General features: G+C 38.8%; 1 protein-coding gene across 1 annotated transcript in view; it reads right to left on the bottom strand.

Annotated features, from left to right (window-relative positions):
* Positions 1 to 18733, bottom strand: part of DOCK8 (dedicator of cytokinesis 8) — a 164424-nt gene extending 145691 nt beyond the window's left edge. The window contains exons 1-3 of the mRNA XM_012641593.1: positions 18635 to 18733; positions 7173 to 7348; positions 4481 to 4552 (exon numbers count right to left, since the gene is read on the bottom strand). Of these exons, the coding sequence (XP_012497047.1) occupies positions 4481 to 4552; positions 7173 to 7300 (200 nt within the window). The 5' untranslated portion in view covers positions 7301 to 7348; positions 18635 to 18733. The remainder of the gene's footprint in view (positions 1 to 4480; positions 4553 to 7172; positions 7349 to 18634) is intronic.
* Positions 18734 to 19494: the final 761 nt, after the last annotated feature.

Raw genomic sequence — 19494 nt, 5'->3', positions numbered from 1 at the left:
ATTAAAATCATAACTAGACTAAAATTGGAGGACTTTAAATATTATTTTAATCCATAATATTCAGCATTGGCAGGAATATTATGAAGGGAAAGTATAATTTCTTGCCTGTTTAGTAATGGAGCAAATTAGCACAACTTTTCTGGAGAAGAATTTGGCAGTACTTATCAGAATGTACTATGTGCATTGGTTCCATTTCTAACTTCAGAAACATTCACACACATGTGTAAGGCCAAATGTGCACAGATGTTTGCAGAGGTATTATTTGTAACTGTGAAAAATGAAGATACTAAAATGCCAATTAATAAAGATTCGATAATGTATGGTACATTCTCTCATACGTATTCCCTTGGAATATGAGGCAGCATTTCAAAGGAATGGGATATATCTCTGACATGGAAAGATGTCAAGGATGTTATTAAAAAAATATTACATATATTCATAATATATAAATACATACATATTTACATATATATATATATTTTTTTTTTTTGAGACAGAGTCTCACTCTTTTTGCCCGGGCTAAGTGCTGTGGCGTCAGCCTAGCTCATAGCAACTTCAAACTCCTGGGCTCAAGCGATCCTCCTGCCTCAGCCTCCCGAGTAGCTGGGGCTACAGGCATGCGCCACCATGCCTGGCTAATTTTTTCTATATAGTTTTAGTTGTCCGATTAATTTCTTTCTATTTTTAGTGGAGACGGGGTCTCGCTCTTACTCAGGCTGGTCTCGAACTCCTGAGCTCAAACAATCCGCCGGTCTCGGCCTCCCAGAGAGCTAGGATTACAGGCGTGAGCTACTGCGCCCGGCCACATATATGTATTTACATACATAAATACAAATATCTTTATGTAAAAAATATATATAGCCATATATATTTGTGAAGGCATGAAGAGACCTGGAAGGCTACACGGCTGACCTTTGTGCAGTGAAGGGTGAGTTGAAGGGAAGAGCAGGGAGCTGGCGAGGAGTGAGGCATGAGACTTGCCTTTTACTTAATGCACTTCCATGTTACTTGACTTCTTTCAAAACAGGCATACATGATTTGGCACGTAAAATGAAAAATTAAAGGACAGCTAAATAATGAATCACTAATTAACAACTGGTCAAGAACCCCTATTGCATCCTCCTCCGACTTCTTAGCAAAACACCTATGAAGACACAGAAAAAATGGAAACTCATCCAAGCTTAATGTCACTTAATGCCTGAATCTGGACAGAATCTCTGTGGATCAGATGGAGCTGGAGAGAGAAGGATGTACATCATACTTGGTCTCCCCAAAAGGGGACTCACTGGATAAAGACGGGCAGGCGTGCATACCTTCCTGCCTGCCAGTCCTTGAACAATTAGTGTCCATACAGAAATCTGAATTCTTCTTCATTGCAGTGGCTTATCTATGAAGGAACTCACAGGTTGCACCTGGTTTCATTCATTTGAAACACCATCTTCTCCTTGACCTTCTCCTACCATCCTCTATAACCATATAGAAACAACTCAAAGAAAACAACTGCACTGAAACTGTATTATGTGGTGTTGGGAGATGAAGAGCATCTAGAAATAGTGTACTGGATTCTCCCCACAAATAGAATATTAATGATACACAGAATAATCCCTTGGAAGAATGTGTTAGGAATTATAATTTTCACGGTCAGAGTATCAGATGCAGAGTACCAGAGAATCAGACACAAGGACAAAAAAAGATGCTCCCTCAATAAAACACTAGTCAAAGCTTGCCAGAAACTGACAACAAGTTTTGAAGTTGCACACTTCTACCTGTCCACTAGCTGATTTCAGGGAAGGGAACTAGTGCATTATACAAGTATGTAGAGAACTGGGCCAACGGCAATCCTCATCCCTAGTATGTTGCCACAGATAAAGTTAAAGCAGATATTGCTTTGTTTTATCGGGAAAAATGCAAAAACTTGCATAGAATAAATATATGGGTAATCTTTGCTTCTACAGAAAAGATTTTAAAAAATGGAGACAAATAAGGGAACAGAAGCAATGGTCAAGTGGCTGATGGTCTGAGTTAATATTTTAATCCTAAACTCCTAGAAAATAATAACAGGTTTGTGAATTAAAGTTTAAGCATGACACCAAAAGTAGAAATCATAAGGAAAAATATAGATTTAAATAGAATAAAATAGATTAAGTAGATTTAAATACATAAATAATTCTGAATGTTAAAAATTATAAACAATTTTAAAGGACAGAAGGCATGCTGGACAAGGAATTTATAATATGTGACAAAAGGTTAATATCTTTAACAAACAAAAGTGCTCCTAAAGATAAACAAGACCAGACAAATATATTAATAGAGATGCACAAACTTCATAAATAAGCAGAGCCCCAGGAAAAAATTATAAAGGGCCAAAAAATATATGGAAAAAAGATGCCCAATCTAATAATCAAAGGAAAGAAGATAAAAGACAGTCTTTTTACAAATAAAATTAGAATTATTAATATATGATAGCATTCAATATTCTTGAGGATCCACGAAAATATTGTTAATAATCTTTGGTCTATTATTCTAAATTCTTAAATTTGTGCATACCCTTTGACACAGAAATTCCCCTTGGAAGGATATATTCCAAAGGAAAAAAATCATAAATGTGCACAAAGTTTTAGTGAGAAGGATGTTGCTGCATTGTAAGCATAAACCTGAAAAACGGAGTTATCTAAACATTAAAATTGATTAAATAAATTTTGGTATAAATATATTATTTATTTATTTGTTATAAATATATGATTAATGATTGTGTTGAGGAAAAATATTTAATAGAAAGAGATAATCACCTCTTACTGTGAAAATTGAAGATGTATGTTATAAAAATAGTATTATAATCTGATTTAGTTTGTACACAAACATATATAAAGAAACAGTTCAAAGGCTATACATCAAATGTTAATGGCGGTTATCTGTCTATAGTAAAATCAAGTGTTTTTGTTTTGTTTGCTTATAATTTCTAAAATTTCTAGGATGAATATTCCAGAAAGAGACCTTTTTTCTTTTAAGTTTGAGCAAGATAGAGAAAAAAGAATATTCCAATGAGCTTGCATTGCCATTAGTAATGAAAAAGTGCAGGTCCCAAATAAAAAATAAATCTGAAAACTATTAATAAATGTATCAAAATGGGCCTTTCTATGGACCCTTCTCAGGTTTTTTTTAGATCTTTAATATCCAGAAAGTACCTCTAATAACATTTAAAAGCTTGAGAACAACTTGTTCTGAAATCTTTTATTATCAGCAAAGCATCATCTCATTTGACTGCCTGGCAAACTTCATTTTCCATTCATATTAGAACAGATGATAGATTAGCATCTAACTTTCTCTTAATTACTTTTTATAGGTGATGCTTTCTCTTTCTCAGCTATTGAAAATAGTATGCATGCTGACACTACTCTAGAAAACATCAGTACAAATTCAATAGAACACTTCCAGGAACTGGATAAAATCCAATCCCCAGCGTCTTTCATTATCCCATAGAGCAGTAACTCTTACTGGAGCATAGGAGAGGTGAGACTATCAGAATTTCAAACTACTTAAGGTTCAAAGGTTCTCTGGTGTGACTCTAGCGGGGTGTGCACTAACTGCAGACAGTCCCCTCCCACTGCCCAACACGTACGCCCACACAGGTTGAGAATTTCCACGTGCATAGATGTTTCTCATGAGAGAGTGCTGTCTAGGTCAATGGCATGGAGAGAAAAAGTTCAGAACGATGTCACAGAAGGTTTGATTAACCCAAGGAGAGAAAGGTCCTTTACTGGAAGGCTAGCAAGCAGTTTATTTCTTGGTCACAAAAATTTAAATGCCACCTTTGAGTCTGAGGCCGATTTTCAATTCACTTGTTTTTCTCCCCCGTAGGAATTCATCAGAATGAAATTAAAACAAAAAGGCTCTATTGTTTATGTTTAAGATGTAACTTTCTTCTTCTATAAGTGAATGTATAAACAAACTGTGGTACTGCATACAATGGAAGATTATTCAGGGATAAAAAATGCCTTACCAAACCACAAAAAGACATGGAGGAATGAAGTGAAATTACAGAGATAGTAAAAAACATGGGCGTTGCCAGCGTGGGAGGGCGGGGTGAGTAGGTGGAACACGGGATTTTTAGGGCAGTGGAACTATTCTGTATGATGCTATAAAAGCAGATGCATGTCACTATAAATTTGTCAAAACACATAGAATATACAACACAAAAAAAGAACACTAGTGTAAACTATGGACTTCAGTTAACAACATATCAATATTGGCTTGTCAATTATAACAAATGTACCACACTAAGGCAAGACGTTAATATTAATAATAGGGGAAATTGTATATGTGGTGGTGGGGTGAGATGGTGAGGGAATATATGAGAATTCTCGGTACTTTCCACTCATTTTTTTCTGTAAACTCGAAACCATTCCAAAAAGGACTATTAATTAAAAAAAATAAAAATAAAAAATATTTACATATAAAGAGGAGGGGGAAGATAACTTACTTCTGGTTCACGATTAGCCACTCCCGAATATAGGTCTGAACACAGTCCCTGACATGAGGGTCCAGTTCAACCCTAATGAGATGGAAAATGAAATAAAAACATGTTATTACTGGGTAAAGACAACAAAACAAGGAGTGCAACATGATTTTAAATCCGTATCAGTGAGAATGCTAAGGCTGTTCTTGCCCATTCATTCCAAGTGTCTCTGAGGCAATAGCATTTAACTTTGATGAGATAAACATGTTGGTATTTTATGCTTTGTGGGTTTTCTTTATTATAGAGAATCATGTTAAACCATAACTATCCCTGAAGGCACTCTGACACAAGACAGGTAGAACTTGCTGTAATCAGATACATAACAAAGAAAATAAGTATAAATACCTATTTCTGACAGGGGTAATTTGGACGTATTTTTTGTGTTTGTGTGCCCTTGTCGGGACATGCATGTTCTCCTTTTTGAAAGCCAAGAAGAAGAACAGTTGTCTTATGCTTTGATGAATTTGCAGACACTGGCTTTGTCTGGTGGTCATGAACTTGGTGGTTCTGTCCCACGTGCTTAGGAATGCACCGTAAGAGATACTCTGCTAGTGTTTCAGAGTCTTTAAATCAGAAAGAACAACAGTAGCTTTTTGCTGTTGTTGCAGATGAGTTAGTACTAGAGATAAACAAATCTTAATTTTCTCGTCTGTAAAAAGGGGATAAGAATGGTACCTACCTGTGGACTTACTGTGACTATTAGATGAAATATTGTAAAGGTTAGACATGTGGTCTAGCCCTACTGCCCAAGTCTCAGCTTAATCCCTTACAGCTATGTGACCTTGAGCCAGTCCGTCAGTCAACCCTTCTTTGCCTCAGTGTTCTTACCTTAAAATGGTAATAATAAGAAGAGTGCCTCCTTTAAAGAGTTATAAATAAGTTAATGTGCAAAGTGCTTAGAAGAATCTGGCACATAAGATCTGTATGTGAAAGTTCACATGTGTACCATTTGCTATGCATTAGGCACTGATGTAACCACTTTACATGTATTAATCCAGTTCATTTTCAATCAGCCCCATAGGGCAGGCACTACTATTATTCTCATTTCGCATAAGAATGGGATAATAAGGATCTTGCTCCAAGTCACACAGTAAGTGGTGGAACAGGGACTTGAATCCTTGCACAAGGCAGCTCACCTGTAGAGGTCATGCTCATAATTACATGCCATCTCAGCTCAACGTAAAGTTCTGGGCTAGGCACAGGGTGTTCAACAGGAGTCACTTATTGTACTCTGATGATGACAATGATACCATCCCTTGCTTTAATTATACAGAAGACTTTTGGGCAACAACCGAAATAATAAAGGTTGTTTTAAAGTCATCAGATAGATAATGTGTTAGCTATAAATTATGGTGACAAGATAATAGTATGCTCAAAAATTGATGTTAAGTAAAAATAACCTTCCTTATCAAATTTAAAAACAAATCCTCCTCCCTCTAAATCTATTGTAAATATTTTAAGCAGGTTTTTCCAAGATTCTGACCATGTTTGAAGACAATTAATCATAAATTTTACACAAAGAAATAAAAGTAAATGATACTTTACCGAGGGTAAAAATAATAAGTGTTACCTATATTAAAGTCACAGCTGAATAAATGGACTGATAATGGGGAAAAATGCTTTTCAAGGAGGATAATGTTTTTGTTTTCTGGGAAATGAGTATCTTTCTGACATTAGAGCTGCACATACAGTCAGCTCTCCTACATGAGTGAGAACTGTCTGAACAAGGAAGGTCACAGAAATCCCCCATCACTGTCATCCAGCCTCCTTAAGCTATGTGAAGTAAAATCCAAAATGGAACCAGAATACCTCAGAGTGGTGAGGACAGGGGCTGTGTTTCATGATCTTCTTTCTGGGACTTTTTGGGGAAGATGACAATGTCCAGGAGGATGTGAATCTTAATTTTGCTTTCAAAATGAATGCAAATAAAAGTTCATCCTAAACCTCCAAAGGGACATTTATTTTTATACTATGGAAGCAATAGGAGTTTCATTTAGCTATAATTCCATAGTTAGTTTGATACTAAGAGCTAATGCCTGAACCTATAAACACATAGACAAACCTCCTGCAGAAACTCAAGACCTAAGTATGTGTCTGCATATTCACTCTCCAGAGTTTTCCTCACTGTTTTTCCACTGGAAAACATTTTCTTCAAGGGACGGGACTTTGCGTTATTCATCCTTTTATTCCAATACCCAGCACATAGTAGATGCTCAATAAATGTGGGCTGACCTTCTAACTTGATCCAGTCTTTTACATGGAAGCAGATAAAATGCTTCTGAATGGATTTTATGAAAGCTCTTGGCATTTTTACAAATGAAGAAACTGAGGCTTTGGGAGGTCATGTGACTCGCCCAAGGTCGCTGAGCTGGTACCCAGGCAGTCTGGTTCCACAGCCTGCACTTTTAACCCTTCTTGAGCATTCTGTCTTGTCCCACTGTATCCCTTAGTCTCCATACAGCTTTTCAAAGCCTCTGGCCAAACCAATTCAAAAACTATCTATACCTAGGCGAGTATCATATAGTTGCCCCACTCATCTTAATGAATTGGGTAATTTTATTTTTTAAAAAGAAGTTCAGATCTAGGGCATCTCCCCCCTCATTGATAACAGTCATGACAGTCACAATCCCATCTACATTTTGAGAAAAAGATTTACCCTTCCTCCGGCAAAGAGGGCTGCAAAGTCCTAAATTCCTTTGGCGTGAACACCACGTCCAAGTCGTCATCGGTGAAGTCTCCCAGCTCCTGGGCAAGCTCCACGTCCAGGCTGCTCAGGTGTGTCATCAGAAGTCCTTCAAAGTCCACCGGCTCCACAGGTTCATAGAACTGAGGCTGAAGGGGTAGAGAAATGAAAAAGTTGGTTCTCATACGGTTTTCTGGTAAAAGCACGAAGGCAACAGTAGGAGCTTGCCTTGCCTTGCCTTTTGAATCAGTACTTCGCTCTTAGTGTAAAACCAAGTGACTTGGGAGGAGCTGTCAAACACAGAAGCAGTGATATGGAAAGAAATGCAGCACAGAAAGTCAAGTCATAACACGATGAGCAATTAAAATCATACCCCAAGGCAGAATTTTTCTCCCTGTAATTGCAGCTTGATGAGGAATCCTAAGGAGATCCAAAATGAGATCACAAGGCTTTGCTGAATCTTTATAATTTCTCCTGCCACAGCTCTCTGAGGCCATGTTTTATTTACCCAAATACAGTGAAGTAGGGAATGAAGGCAATTTTCCAGAAATGCAGGCAAACCCAACACTCCTTTGGCTGAATATTTAGGCACAGTGTTTCCTTTGGCCTGAGTTGTTCTATAGATTGGTTCTCGAAAGCACTTCATATATAATCACAGCTGACAATGAACCAGACTCAGTGGCTGAAACACTCCAAGACAGTGATTTTCAAATGTCGCTTGGGCTGACTGGTGCTGGTCTGGAAGGAATTTTCACCTAACTGCAGCTACATGAGCAAACTCAGGGCAATTTGCTGAGTTTTCATATGGTTAAAGTTACTCAGTTTAAAAGAATTGCTCTTTGCTCTTCAATTTTATCCTTCCACTTTGGGGGAGGGAGAGACTAAAAGAAATGGTAGAAAGAGATGGCAATTTTAAGAGTTTTTTTTTAGCTGATAAAATTAAAAGTTGGCAACCCTTCGTCAGTCCCCAAACAAAATATTTTTTCATTTCTGTGAAATCCAAAGACCAAGAAACCACTGCCTTAAGGAAGTAAAAGAATCACTTAGATTAAGTAGATTTGTGTAATAAAAAAAAATAATAATAGCAGTAGCCCTATGGTGTGTTAATTTATGGCAAACTATTTGGAGTCATCAACCCAAGAGGGGGGTTCCCTCTACCTCTACCTGGAAATGGATCAACAAAACAAACACCCCAGATTCTTGACTTGTACTGCCTTGAAGTGAGAGAAATACAGATCCAAAGGAAGTGCTAACAAAACCGGTTTTTCATCCCTTTGAAACCACACGCCAGTAAGGGCTTCATGTTGGAGAGGAGAAACAAAGTGCTGTTGAAGAAGCAAAAGGAAATAAGATTCGAGAATGGAAATGTGGCTTGCCCAGCCCCTTCCCCACCCTTGCTGTCCCTGATGGTGGTGAGGACATGAGTGACTGTCTGGGATTCTTGGAGGTGGCTGACTTACATAATACCCTACACCAGGGCAAAAGGGGCAGAAGAGAAGCAACAGGACAACCATAGTGGTTGACAGCAAAGCACCCCCGTGAGTTCCCTGGGGCATCCGAGAAAGGACAGAGAAGTTTCCCTTGGTTCTGACTAGGGACCAGGAGGTCAGCTGAGGAGAGAACCATAGTCCTCACAAGGGTGCCTCCCAAAATGAAGCAACACGGACCAGCAGGAGCTAAAGGAGCCAGAAATCAGTCTATGCAGGAGCCAGGTAGGGACTGAGTGTGCAATCAGGTACTGCTGAACTCTGCCAGCGGGAACAACAAGCATCATCTTTGCACAGAACCAGTAAATCTGCCACAGACACCTACGTAAGACCAACTCCAAAGGAGAAAGTAGACTCTTCCACTCCCCTGCCTCCACCCAGCCACCACACATGGAACAGTTTAGAGTCAGGGATTTAAATGACTTCTACAGGAAATAAGGAAAATTGCATTTTTTGTATCCCAGTCTTATTACTGTAAAGTTTATACCTATTGAACTAATAATTATTGAGCACTTACCTATGTGTGAAGAAATTGTACTAGGTCATTGTATACATTATCTCATTTAATCCTCACTGGCACCCTATGAAGTATACATTCTTATTACAGGTTGAGTGTCCCTTATTCAATATGTCCAGGACTGGAATTGTTTCAGGTTTCAGATTTTTTCATATTTTGGAATACTTACATATACATAACAAGATATCTGGGGGATGAAACCCAAGTCTAAACACAAAATTCACTTATGTTTCATATATACCTTATACACATAGTCTGGTAATTTTATACAATATTTTAAATAATTTTGTGCATGAAACAAAGTTTTGATTATATTTTGACTGTGACCCATCACATGAGGTCAGGTGTAAAATTTTCCACTTGTGGTGTCATTTAGATGCTCAAAAAGTTTTGGATTTTGGAGCATTTTGGATTTTGGATTTTCAATTAGGATGCTCATCCCCATTTTACAGATGAGGAAATGAGGGCTAGAGATTTAATAATTTGCCCTTGATTACATAGCTAGGAAGTAGCCCATCTGGAATTCAAACCTAGGCAGGCTCACGTTCTTTTTTTTCTTCTCTATGTTCTTAACCACTACAATTTTGATTGTTCTCGTTTGTGGGCCTTTCAAGGAATCTGTATTTTCTGAAATAATTAAAACACTAGGCATTAGTATGTCCGCAAGCAAGTCAAAAAATACACTTACCATGACCTACTCTGAGCTTCTCATGAGACTGGCCATTCAAAGTAATAATAAAATACTTTAATAAATAAGTCAAGTGATAATAAATGGAAATTTATTATGAAGACTATCAGTTACTCAAGCAGAGGCACTGAAAATATACACTTAAAAATTATATCAAAGCACAATTTGAAGCAAGGTGAAATGAGTGGTAATAACTAGTAAGTAGAAGCTTCAGAGAAATGAAGTTTGTGTGCAATTATCAGAGAGAAAAAAAATCAGTTCCAGCCACAGTATGATACTTGTCATGTCCCTGAAATTCAAAGCCACAAATGATGAAAAACCTGGCTGATAGCAGCACCTGATACTTACAGACAGACTATCCAGGGAGAAAAGGAGGGCTGACTCCCTCGTTCAGCAATTATTTGCTGAGCATCTCCTGAGTTCAAGTCAGAGTTAGGCATTAGGAATACAGGGGAGCATAGGTAGCCCCTCATGCAGCTGCACTCTCATCAACCATGAGATGGGGAAGTCTGCATCCTTCACACCTTCACACCCCAAAATCATGCCATTTTGGGGAGGAGGGATTTGATAGAGAGCATAGCATCATCACTGAGCACTAACTGTGCGGCAATGTGCCAATGCAATATACCCAATTGATGATAAGGCCATAAACTCTTGAGGTCTGAATCTAGTCCTGGACCGAACAGACTGTAAACACAGCCAGTAATGATGGAGTTACTGAGTACAGTGCTAGCACCACTCAGAAGGTGGCCTTTAATAGTTTGTCTCCTTTACCCTTTCAATACTGAAACTAAAGTGGGAGGAAACTGCTCATTCCAAATGTGATGCAAACTAGTCTTGCTGTTGGCAAGCGGGTGGAGACCCCAGCTCGGCCTGGGAGCAGTTGTTCCTCTTGCAAATTCAAATAATAATCAGGAACCAAAAAAGATTTCTGTTCTCTAAATTATCTGATGTCTAAATCTCAAGAGTAGGTTTTACTATGAGGCAATGAAAACACACACGTACAAACACATACATAAGCACACAAACACATATATGCATGCCTATTTTATGATAAGCAAATGAAGAAAACAAACATTTAAGAGGTTACATTGGCAGTGCATTTAGATGGGGATGAAGTTTGGGAATAGGGTGGAGAAGGGGGGTGGGAGATATTCTAAGATCAGTCCGGTCCAAGGTAGGACTTGGGCCCTTGGAAGCTTAAAAGCCAAACATGAAAATGAACTATTTTGTTTTCAAAATTAACAGCAGAGCTGTTGAGCTATATGTGGCCTCCTAGCCAGTGGAGACCAAAGACTAGTTTAAATGGTATGATCCAAAGTAATTTCAAAAAGGTCACCTTTACACCATAAATTATCATACTGTGTATACCATTTGTTATAGGTAATAACATAAGAAAAAAATCAACATTAAAAAAACAATTTAAAAAACTCCCTTTTAAAATAAAATAAACAAACAAAAATACTTAAGACTGCAAATGATCCTAAACCAGGCTTTACCTATTGTGATGGCTTCACGATGTGTCAACATGGCTAGGCTGAACTACATTCCCCCAGATTCCCTTTCTAATGTTTCTAGACTGGGTGGGCTACAAGAGTTTCCTCTTGCTAGAGCTGCAGGACAGAGCTGAGGCTGCAGCCACTCTGTAGCATACACACACCTTCTTCTAGTCATACAATCAAACACCAATTTAGGTGCTTCTGTAAAGGGCTATTGCCAATGTAATTAAAGTCCCTAATCAGTTGACTTTAAGTTAATCAAAAGAGAGATTAGCCTGGGAGTGCCTGACTTAACCAGTTGCAAGCCTTTTCTAAGAAGGCAGAGGCTCTCTTAAAGTTCAGAGACTCCAAGCTTCAGCTCATGCCCACGTGGTTCCAGCCTGCTTGCGATCCTTCCTTCCTATCTGCCCTGTGGATCTCGTGCTTGCTCAGCCAGCGGGTAAGTGAACACCTTCATATACATGCATACGTATCTCCTTACCGGTTCTGCAGTTCTGGTTGAACCCTGACTGATACACCTCCTTTCATTCATTCAACAAATACTATTGGGGTCCGGCAGGGATCAGATACTAGGCTGAGGAAACCTGGTCACTGCCCTCAAGCACATTTTAACACTTCTCTAGTGAGGGCTTGTGTAGTCTTTTTAGTAATTTTTTTCAGAGTTCTGGTCAATGGACTAGAACTACGCAAAAAAGATTACAAATATCCTAAAAGCTTAAATTATCCACAGCCAAATACTCATTTTTTAAATTAAGCAAGTTTGAGCTTTCCCTCGTCCCCTAATGCATATCAAAGTCTATTTCTCCTGACAGGGAGTAAGATTCGATTTGTTCTGAAATGGAAAATTCTAACAATGCCAGAACTATAACTGTTTAGAATTAATCTACATAGCACAGTGTAGCATACAGATAGCATAGTGACAGCCGCCTCAAATAACAAATCTGAACAACATTTCACAAATAAGAATGCTGAAAGCAGGAAGGTTAAATGACCCAAATCGCACAGTTACAAAGGACTTGGATCCTTTGTTCTAGCCCTTGGGAGGCTTCATGCCAGTCTGGTGGGTACGGAAAAGGGGCATGATGTCTCCAGGTGGTGCACCTGTATCCTCATGCATGTTTACCCCTGGGAGGGTGGTCCTCACATCGACTTGGCTGTTCACAACAGACAAGTCTTGTCAAAGTCACCCAAGACTTCCATGTAACCGAATTCAGTGGTCTTTGCTCAGTTTTGGTTTACCTACAGCACTGGACACAGTCGATCACTCTCTCCTTCTTGAAATTCTTTCTTCCCATGGAGGGCAACCAATTGTCCCAGTCTGTCCCAGCCTCCGAAAATCCCACGTACTGGGAAACTCCTTAGTCCCAGGCAAACTGGGACAGTTGGTTACTCTACTTTAAGGATACCACTTTTTCTAGGTTCTCTTCCTACTACTATGCAGTGCCCTGGAGTTCAGTCCTAAAACATCTCTTCTCAATATGCTTTCACTCCCAGATGATCTCACTCACTCCCATGGCCTTAAATATTTTTTTGAAGTACAAATTTATATCTGCAGTCTCAGCCTCCGCCATGAAATTTTCCAATTACATCTCAACATCACCATTTAGTAATCCAATAGGCCCTCTCAAAGGTAACGAATTCAAAACTAACTCATAATTTTCCTGCCAATCTGCATTTTCCATACCTTCCAAGCCTCTGCACCTCAACAAGTGGCAATTACATTCCCCTAGTTGCCCAGGCCAAAAACTTTGGAGTCAATGTTAAATCTTCTCTTTCCTTTATGTTCTACAGATAATCTATCAGAACATCCTATCCACTTTGCTTCTGAAATATATCCAGAATCCAATCACTTCTCACCGTCTCTACTGCTACCATCTATTCCAAAGCACCATCATTTCTTTCCTGAGTTATTGTGACATCTGCCTAACTGCCCTCCCTTCTCCAGTCTGTCTTCCACATAGCAGCCAGAGTGATCCTTTTAAAAAGTCAGATTGCACCAGGCTTGTGCTCAAGGCTGCCAGTGGCTTCCTGTCCTAATCAGAGTATGAGCCAACATTCTTCCACAGTCTCTGAGGCCTAAGACCCAGCCCTGCTTTCTCTATGGTCTCGTTTCCCACTGCCCCCTCTGTTCAGGTTACATTCTGGTTCCTTGCTGTTTCTGGAGCATGCCACACATTCTTGCCTTGGGGGCTTTGCACTTGCTGTTCCTTCTGACTGGAATACTCTGTCAAGTTCATTCAGGATTCTGCCCAAGTATCTCCTTTCTAGAGAGAGGCCTTCACAGACTACCCAATTTAAAATAGCACCTCTTCTGTGTCCCTATTCCCTTTCCCTGTTCCATTCTTCAAAGCCCTGGCCACCCCTGATACAGTCTACACTTGCTTGTCTATGTCTGTCTCCCATTGTAAAATGTAAGCTCTATGAGGATAGACACTTTGTTATATTCATGATTGTATCATCAGCTCTTAAAGAGGTTCCTAACACACAGTGAAAACCAATAAATATTTCTTGAATGAATGAATAAGACAATCCTCATGGCTCTCTAATATCTTTAAATGAAGCTGAAGGCAGTGAAGCTCTTCCGACTTCAGTGATTTCAAAATACTGTACCTTGTGGACTAGATTAGACACTTTCCTGCTTCCACCACCAACAGTCTTTCACTGATACCCCTGAGTAGAAGTTGCTGACATGCCACGACGGGCATTGGTCTATTTTCACCAAGGCTGGTGTGGTTCCCCTGTTTTAGGGGAACCACAATCATGAAATGCCTGCTTTGTGTGCAGAATGCCTGCCACTCATTCATTTTATCGTCCACTGTGAATTGGCATGAAAGCGATATTGAGATTTTCATTTTCCATCATGTCCCCTCCAGTGCAATCAATGAAACCTAAGTGTAGCCCAAGTCCTTGGATGAAGTACAAAAGAACAACAGAATCAGAACAAAAGAGGGCCATGTTTATCAAGCAATTCACCGTGCAAATCATCCTTTGCTGTAAAAGAAATGGTTGCTGTATTGCACAGAAGCCTATACACATAACAAGAATAAATGCCTTCTAAGGTATGAGATGGCCTTTTTTATAAAACGTAAATGTTATATGCAAACATGTCGTGTAACCATGGTATTCTGGTACATATCCAGGATGTGGCTTTTTACATCCTTTTCTTCAGCCAGAGCCGTTATGGTCCAGTTGATTCACTCCATTTCATTTCAAAACTTTTCTGTTCTCATTTTAAAAAGTAGGATGTGTCCCTCCATAAAGACCATAGCTTAATATTATTAACCGGGTACACAGTGTCTCAAATCCTCCTTACTTCCTTAGGGCACAGATCCCAATCCTTTCTTCCCTTGTATGTTTTACTTTCTTCTCTACTTCCAATAATAATAAAATAACATTTTACAGTTTCATTTGAACAGAGACATCAAAAATAGAGTTGTTTGCCTACATAGGTGGCTGGCACGAGAGGGTATCTGGTCGACCTATTCACATGGCTGTGGCCATGGAGAATGCCAGGGCCGATGGGTGAGTACACATGCAGGGATATTTACCAGCCAGAGTCAATCTCTATGGCTCCAGTCACAAAGGATTCTGGCGGGAGTATCAGATAGACCCAGGGCAAGTTTATCGTCATGTCCAGAAAACCAACTCTAAATGATGAATCCCCTTCAAAATGCAAAATTTAAAAACATTTTATCTACTTTAAAAATGTATGTACCCACAGTCATCACAGCTAACATTTACAATTAGAGTTAAAAACAAAAAGTCCAATAAAGCAAAAAAGAAAAACCATCAAACACACACCCTTCCTCTCATTTCATTTATCAGATTTATGATGGAAGCCACCATATTTATATAAGGATGTATCCACAGGATTAACAAGTGGTTCGTGCTTACCACACATTCTGCAATTCGGAGCACAGAAGAAACTTTACCCTTCTTTATAGTCTTCCCCATATTTGGAATATTTCTACCTTTAACTTTAAAGTTCTTTAAATGACTCAACTTGGTCCACAAGTTAAAGTCCCCAGGGAACTTTAAACTACTGATGCCTGGTCTGCACACTAGGGAATTCTGATTTAGTTGTTCTGTGGTGGGCCTGGCTACAGGTATGTTTCTAAAAGTCCCTGGGTGATTCAAATATACAGTCAGGGCTGAGAGCCCTTCCTCTAAGTCTTCTCAGCCTCCTCCATCAAGCCTAGTACATCATGTGTCTTCTCCTCTGAACACCTGCCCACCTGAAGCCAGTATAGATCCTCTATTATCTGTCTTCCCAAATGGATCATAAATCCCTTCACAGCTGAAACCAACTTTCATTCATCTTCTTCTTTTAATCTCCCACTGTGTCTCCATAGTGCCAAATACAGAAGACAGCAATATTAGCCACTATTTACATAGGATCTATGATATAATTCTATATTAACCCTAATGGGGGCAGGATTATTATGCCACTTTTGCAAATGAGGAAACTGAAGCCTTCAGTGAGGTTAAGTAACTTGTCCCAAATTATATAACTAATAAGTGGCAATTGTACTTCACCCCAGATTCATCTGACTTCAAGTTCTTCACTCTTGCAAAACAGCAGCAGCAACAAAAAACTTGTAATTGATCAGGTTTTAAATAACTTGACTTCACTTAATTACTTTTTAAAATTAAACAACCATTTGTATCAGAATGTGGCGTTGTTGTAATGGTGGTTATCTAAATAAAGGTAAGAGAAACAATGGCCAAAATGCACTTGGTCTTATTTTTCAACTAACCAAAATAATATAAAATAATACAATGGCCTCTCATTTAAGGAAAGCTTTATAAAGCTGCTTCAAGGTTGAGAATATTTGGACGATAAACTAATCCTTTGCCTTGCTACAAATGAATCTTGCTGAAATGTTCTGTTATCTCTCTATGAAAAGAAATAATATTTTAAAGGTAAAAGGAAATCACCATGTAATTTGATGATTTCTTTTGGGGAACCTTCATTCAGGGAGATGACTCAAGGGAAAGAACAGCCACTTCATTCTGACATTACAACACGACAGGAAGTAAACATTAGGAGATGGGATTTCCTAACAGACTGTTTAAAAAAAAAAAAAAGGAATAGAATTCAAGCAGAATTCAAGCCCCTTGGCTCCCACATGCCTCTTGCTCTTTAAGTAGAAGGAACAAGGGCAACAGACTATGCTGTAGTGGAGTAGAGAGACAGGAAAGGAGATTCGGAAAAGTATATAAATGGGAATAACTGGGAGTGATGTATTTTAAAGGAAATTCACGCGCAAATACAACCAGGATTAAATGACAAGAGGTAGGAACGCAGGATTCTTGCATAGTGTGACACTTTTGCTTATTTTTGCTACTTTCTTGATATCTTCTCTTAGAAAATGGGTAGCTAAGCCACGTGTGAACTTGACTACCTAGCTAATGAAGTAATTCATCAAAATTCAGTTTCATCAAAACCTACTGAGAAGGCAGCAAATTACCAAAAGAATACTTGCAAATATTAAGCAACTTCTTTTCTTTGTAACTTTACACAAAAAAAGAATTTCTCCTGAAAAAATTTCAGGCTGCAGCATTAAAGTACAGCTGGGGTGGAGAGAAAGGGTTAAAGCCTGTTAGCTAAACTTCCTTAAAGTCTCTTAATAGTGATGTCCACACTATTTCCCAACACAACTACTGCAGAAAGCTGCAGTCTTAATTTACAAAAAAGCAAAGCACCAAGAACCCCCACCTCACCTTATCTAAATTTAAAAATATATCCAGTTACTTTTTAACTAAATCGTGCATATTTTTTAATACAACTTGAATCAGAAATTTTTAAAAAAAGGTTTTGGTTTTCAATTAAATACATACCAGCACCAAATTAAACCAACAAGCATATCTAATTTATCTGGGTTTAGAGCTCATCTAATATATCTGAAAACATGGACATTATGCACTTGAAGTGCTTTTATTGTAATCTGCAATTTTGAAACAGACAGGAAAAGTACAAATAAAAGGGCAATCTAGCAAGCCACCAGAGTCAGAAATAGATTTTTTGAAGAAATGGCATCACAAATTACCTCTTGCAGTAAAAGGTGCTATACGTTTTTTAGTACTACTATTTCATTAATGACACAAGACACAAATTATCCTTCTGAAATAACCACAAATCACTCCAGTAAAACATACCTTTAAAAGATACACAGTTACACGGCGTGTAAATTGTTACAGGAGACAAAATGGCGGCTACCGGAAACCGAGTGGAAGGTTACAAAATTTCTAAGAGCAGAAGTGGCTTTGAAGTAATAAGAAGAAACAAAAAATAACCTACCTCCTCAAGATAACCACTAGAACCAGCAAAAAGTGCTGCTGTGCTGAGTGTGAGGAAGTGAGTATAGGAGGGCTAGAGCTCTCTCACAAAGGAAGTGAATACTCACTTTTGGTTTTACAAACCATCTAAGTCAGATTCATCTCACTTGGCACATGTTTGGCATTTAGTCCTCAAATAATATAACATATGCATGCACAATCAACAGTTGGTGTTAATATAAAAATGTAGGCAATCTTCAACTTAAAAGTGGAATGTGTTTTAAAAATGAAGGCTTGTACATACTGTATGATTGCAATTACAGTATCTGAAGTTCCAGGTAGGGCGAAATTATAATAACAGAAGTAGATTAGTGATTGGCTGGGTTGGGGGCTGCGGTTTGGGAGAGGAGACCAATGCAAAAAGGAACCAGGGAATTTTTTTTAGGATAAGGAAAGTGTTCCATATCAATTGAGTAGAGGTTAAATGACTCTAAATTGCCCAAATTCATCAAATTGTATAGCCCAAATGGGTAAATTTTATTATATGTAAATTATATTTCTAAGAAAATAACTTTGCAGAATGAAGGTTTGTAACTTGGCTTTTCAGAATCTGGAATAAACTTTTACAATTAAAAACAAACTACAAATAGTGGTAAGTTTCCAGGTTGTCCCTCTTTCCCAAATATGAACCATAATTTGGGTGAAATTGAGTGGCCTGGGTGCCTGCTAAGTCTAGAGAGGTCAGAACCACGGCCCAGAAAGGTGCTATTTGCACTCTAAGCCCTGGTTGATGGAGGGAGAAGGGATATTGTCTGACGTGAAAAAGCAGCCGTGCAGTTAGGAACCGGTGGTTGAAGAACGTAAGGTGGTAGTAGGAAGATCTAAGGAGGGTCAGGAAGCAAACACATACACTGGGCACTTCTGCACTTGACCGTTTGCTAAATAAACTTGTAACTCATACTTACTAGTTGAAGAGAGGGGAAGCCAGAGGTACTTATGCTCTGTCGATGGTACTGGCCAAGGTTTGGTGGGAGAGTAAACTGTTTCCTTATTTCTGCTGAAGAATACCTTGGATCAAAATAGAAAAATCTAAATGAAGTGATTATTTTTAAAAATCATCACAATTATAGATGCAATCTTTGCCATCATGTTATAAAACATATGCTCTGGTTGGGCGATGGGCATAACTGACTGTTGGTGGACATGGTAGTTATTGTCTGACAATACAAACCCTTGAGAAGTTCACAGAGGCCAGAATGCCTGCAATCATGGCTCCTGCCCAGTACTGGAAGGATGATGGCAGGAGAAGAGAGTTTGAAGCCCAAGAAAAAGATCCAGGGCATTTGGCTCCTTCTCCCCTGGCCATTCAGAGGAGCTGGCACTACATGAGGACATCTGATCTCTGACTAGAGTCTTTTAAACCCATTTTGATCCAGCCATTCTCATTTCAAGCAGCTGAACCCTTTAGGTCGCCTGCCTGTGGTAACAGAGAACCGTTGCATGAACACTTCTACGGCCTTGCCGGAACCTTAGATGCTGCCTGGAATTCCCAAGGACTGTATTTTTTCCAAACTGCTCCTAGTGGAGTGATCCTTTGCATCACCCATAATGACACTGCTGAGTCCTCAGCCAATATTTCTGGTAGCCAGGAACCACACATGTGATAGAAAGTTTTTCTCCATTGTCTACACACACCTGTTGGCATGAACCTGCTGGCCAGTGAGCCCCAGCTTATAAAAAGGTTGACTGCTGAGAGCTCATTTGTTACCCATTTGTTTGGAACTCAGAACACATTTTCTCATTACATCATTATGTTGGTGGCCGG

This window comes from Propithecus coquereli, unplaced genomic scaffold, assembly GCF_000956105.1.
Source record: "Propithecus coquereli isolate 6110/MARCELLA unplaced genomic scaffold, Pcoq_1.0 Scaffold166, whole genome shotgun sequence".
Classification (NCBI taxonomy): Eukaryota; Metazoa; Chordata; class Mammalia; order Primates; family Indriidae; genus Propithecus; species Propithecus coquereli.
This window is presented reverse-complemented; position numbering and strand designations above follow the sequence as displayed.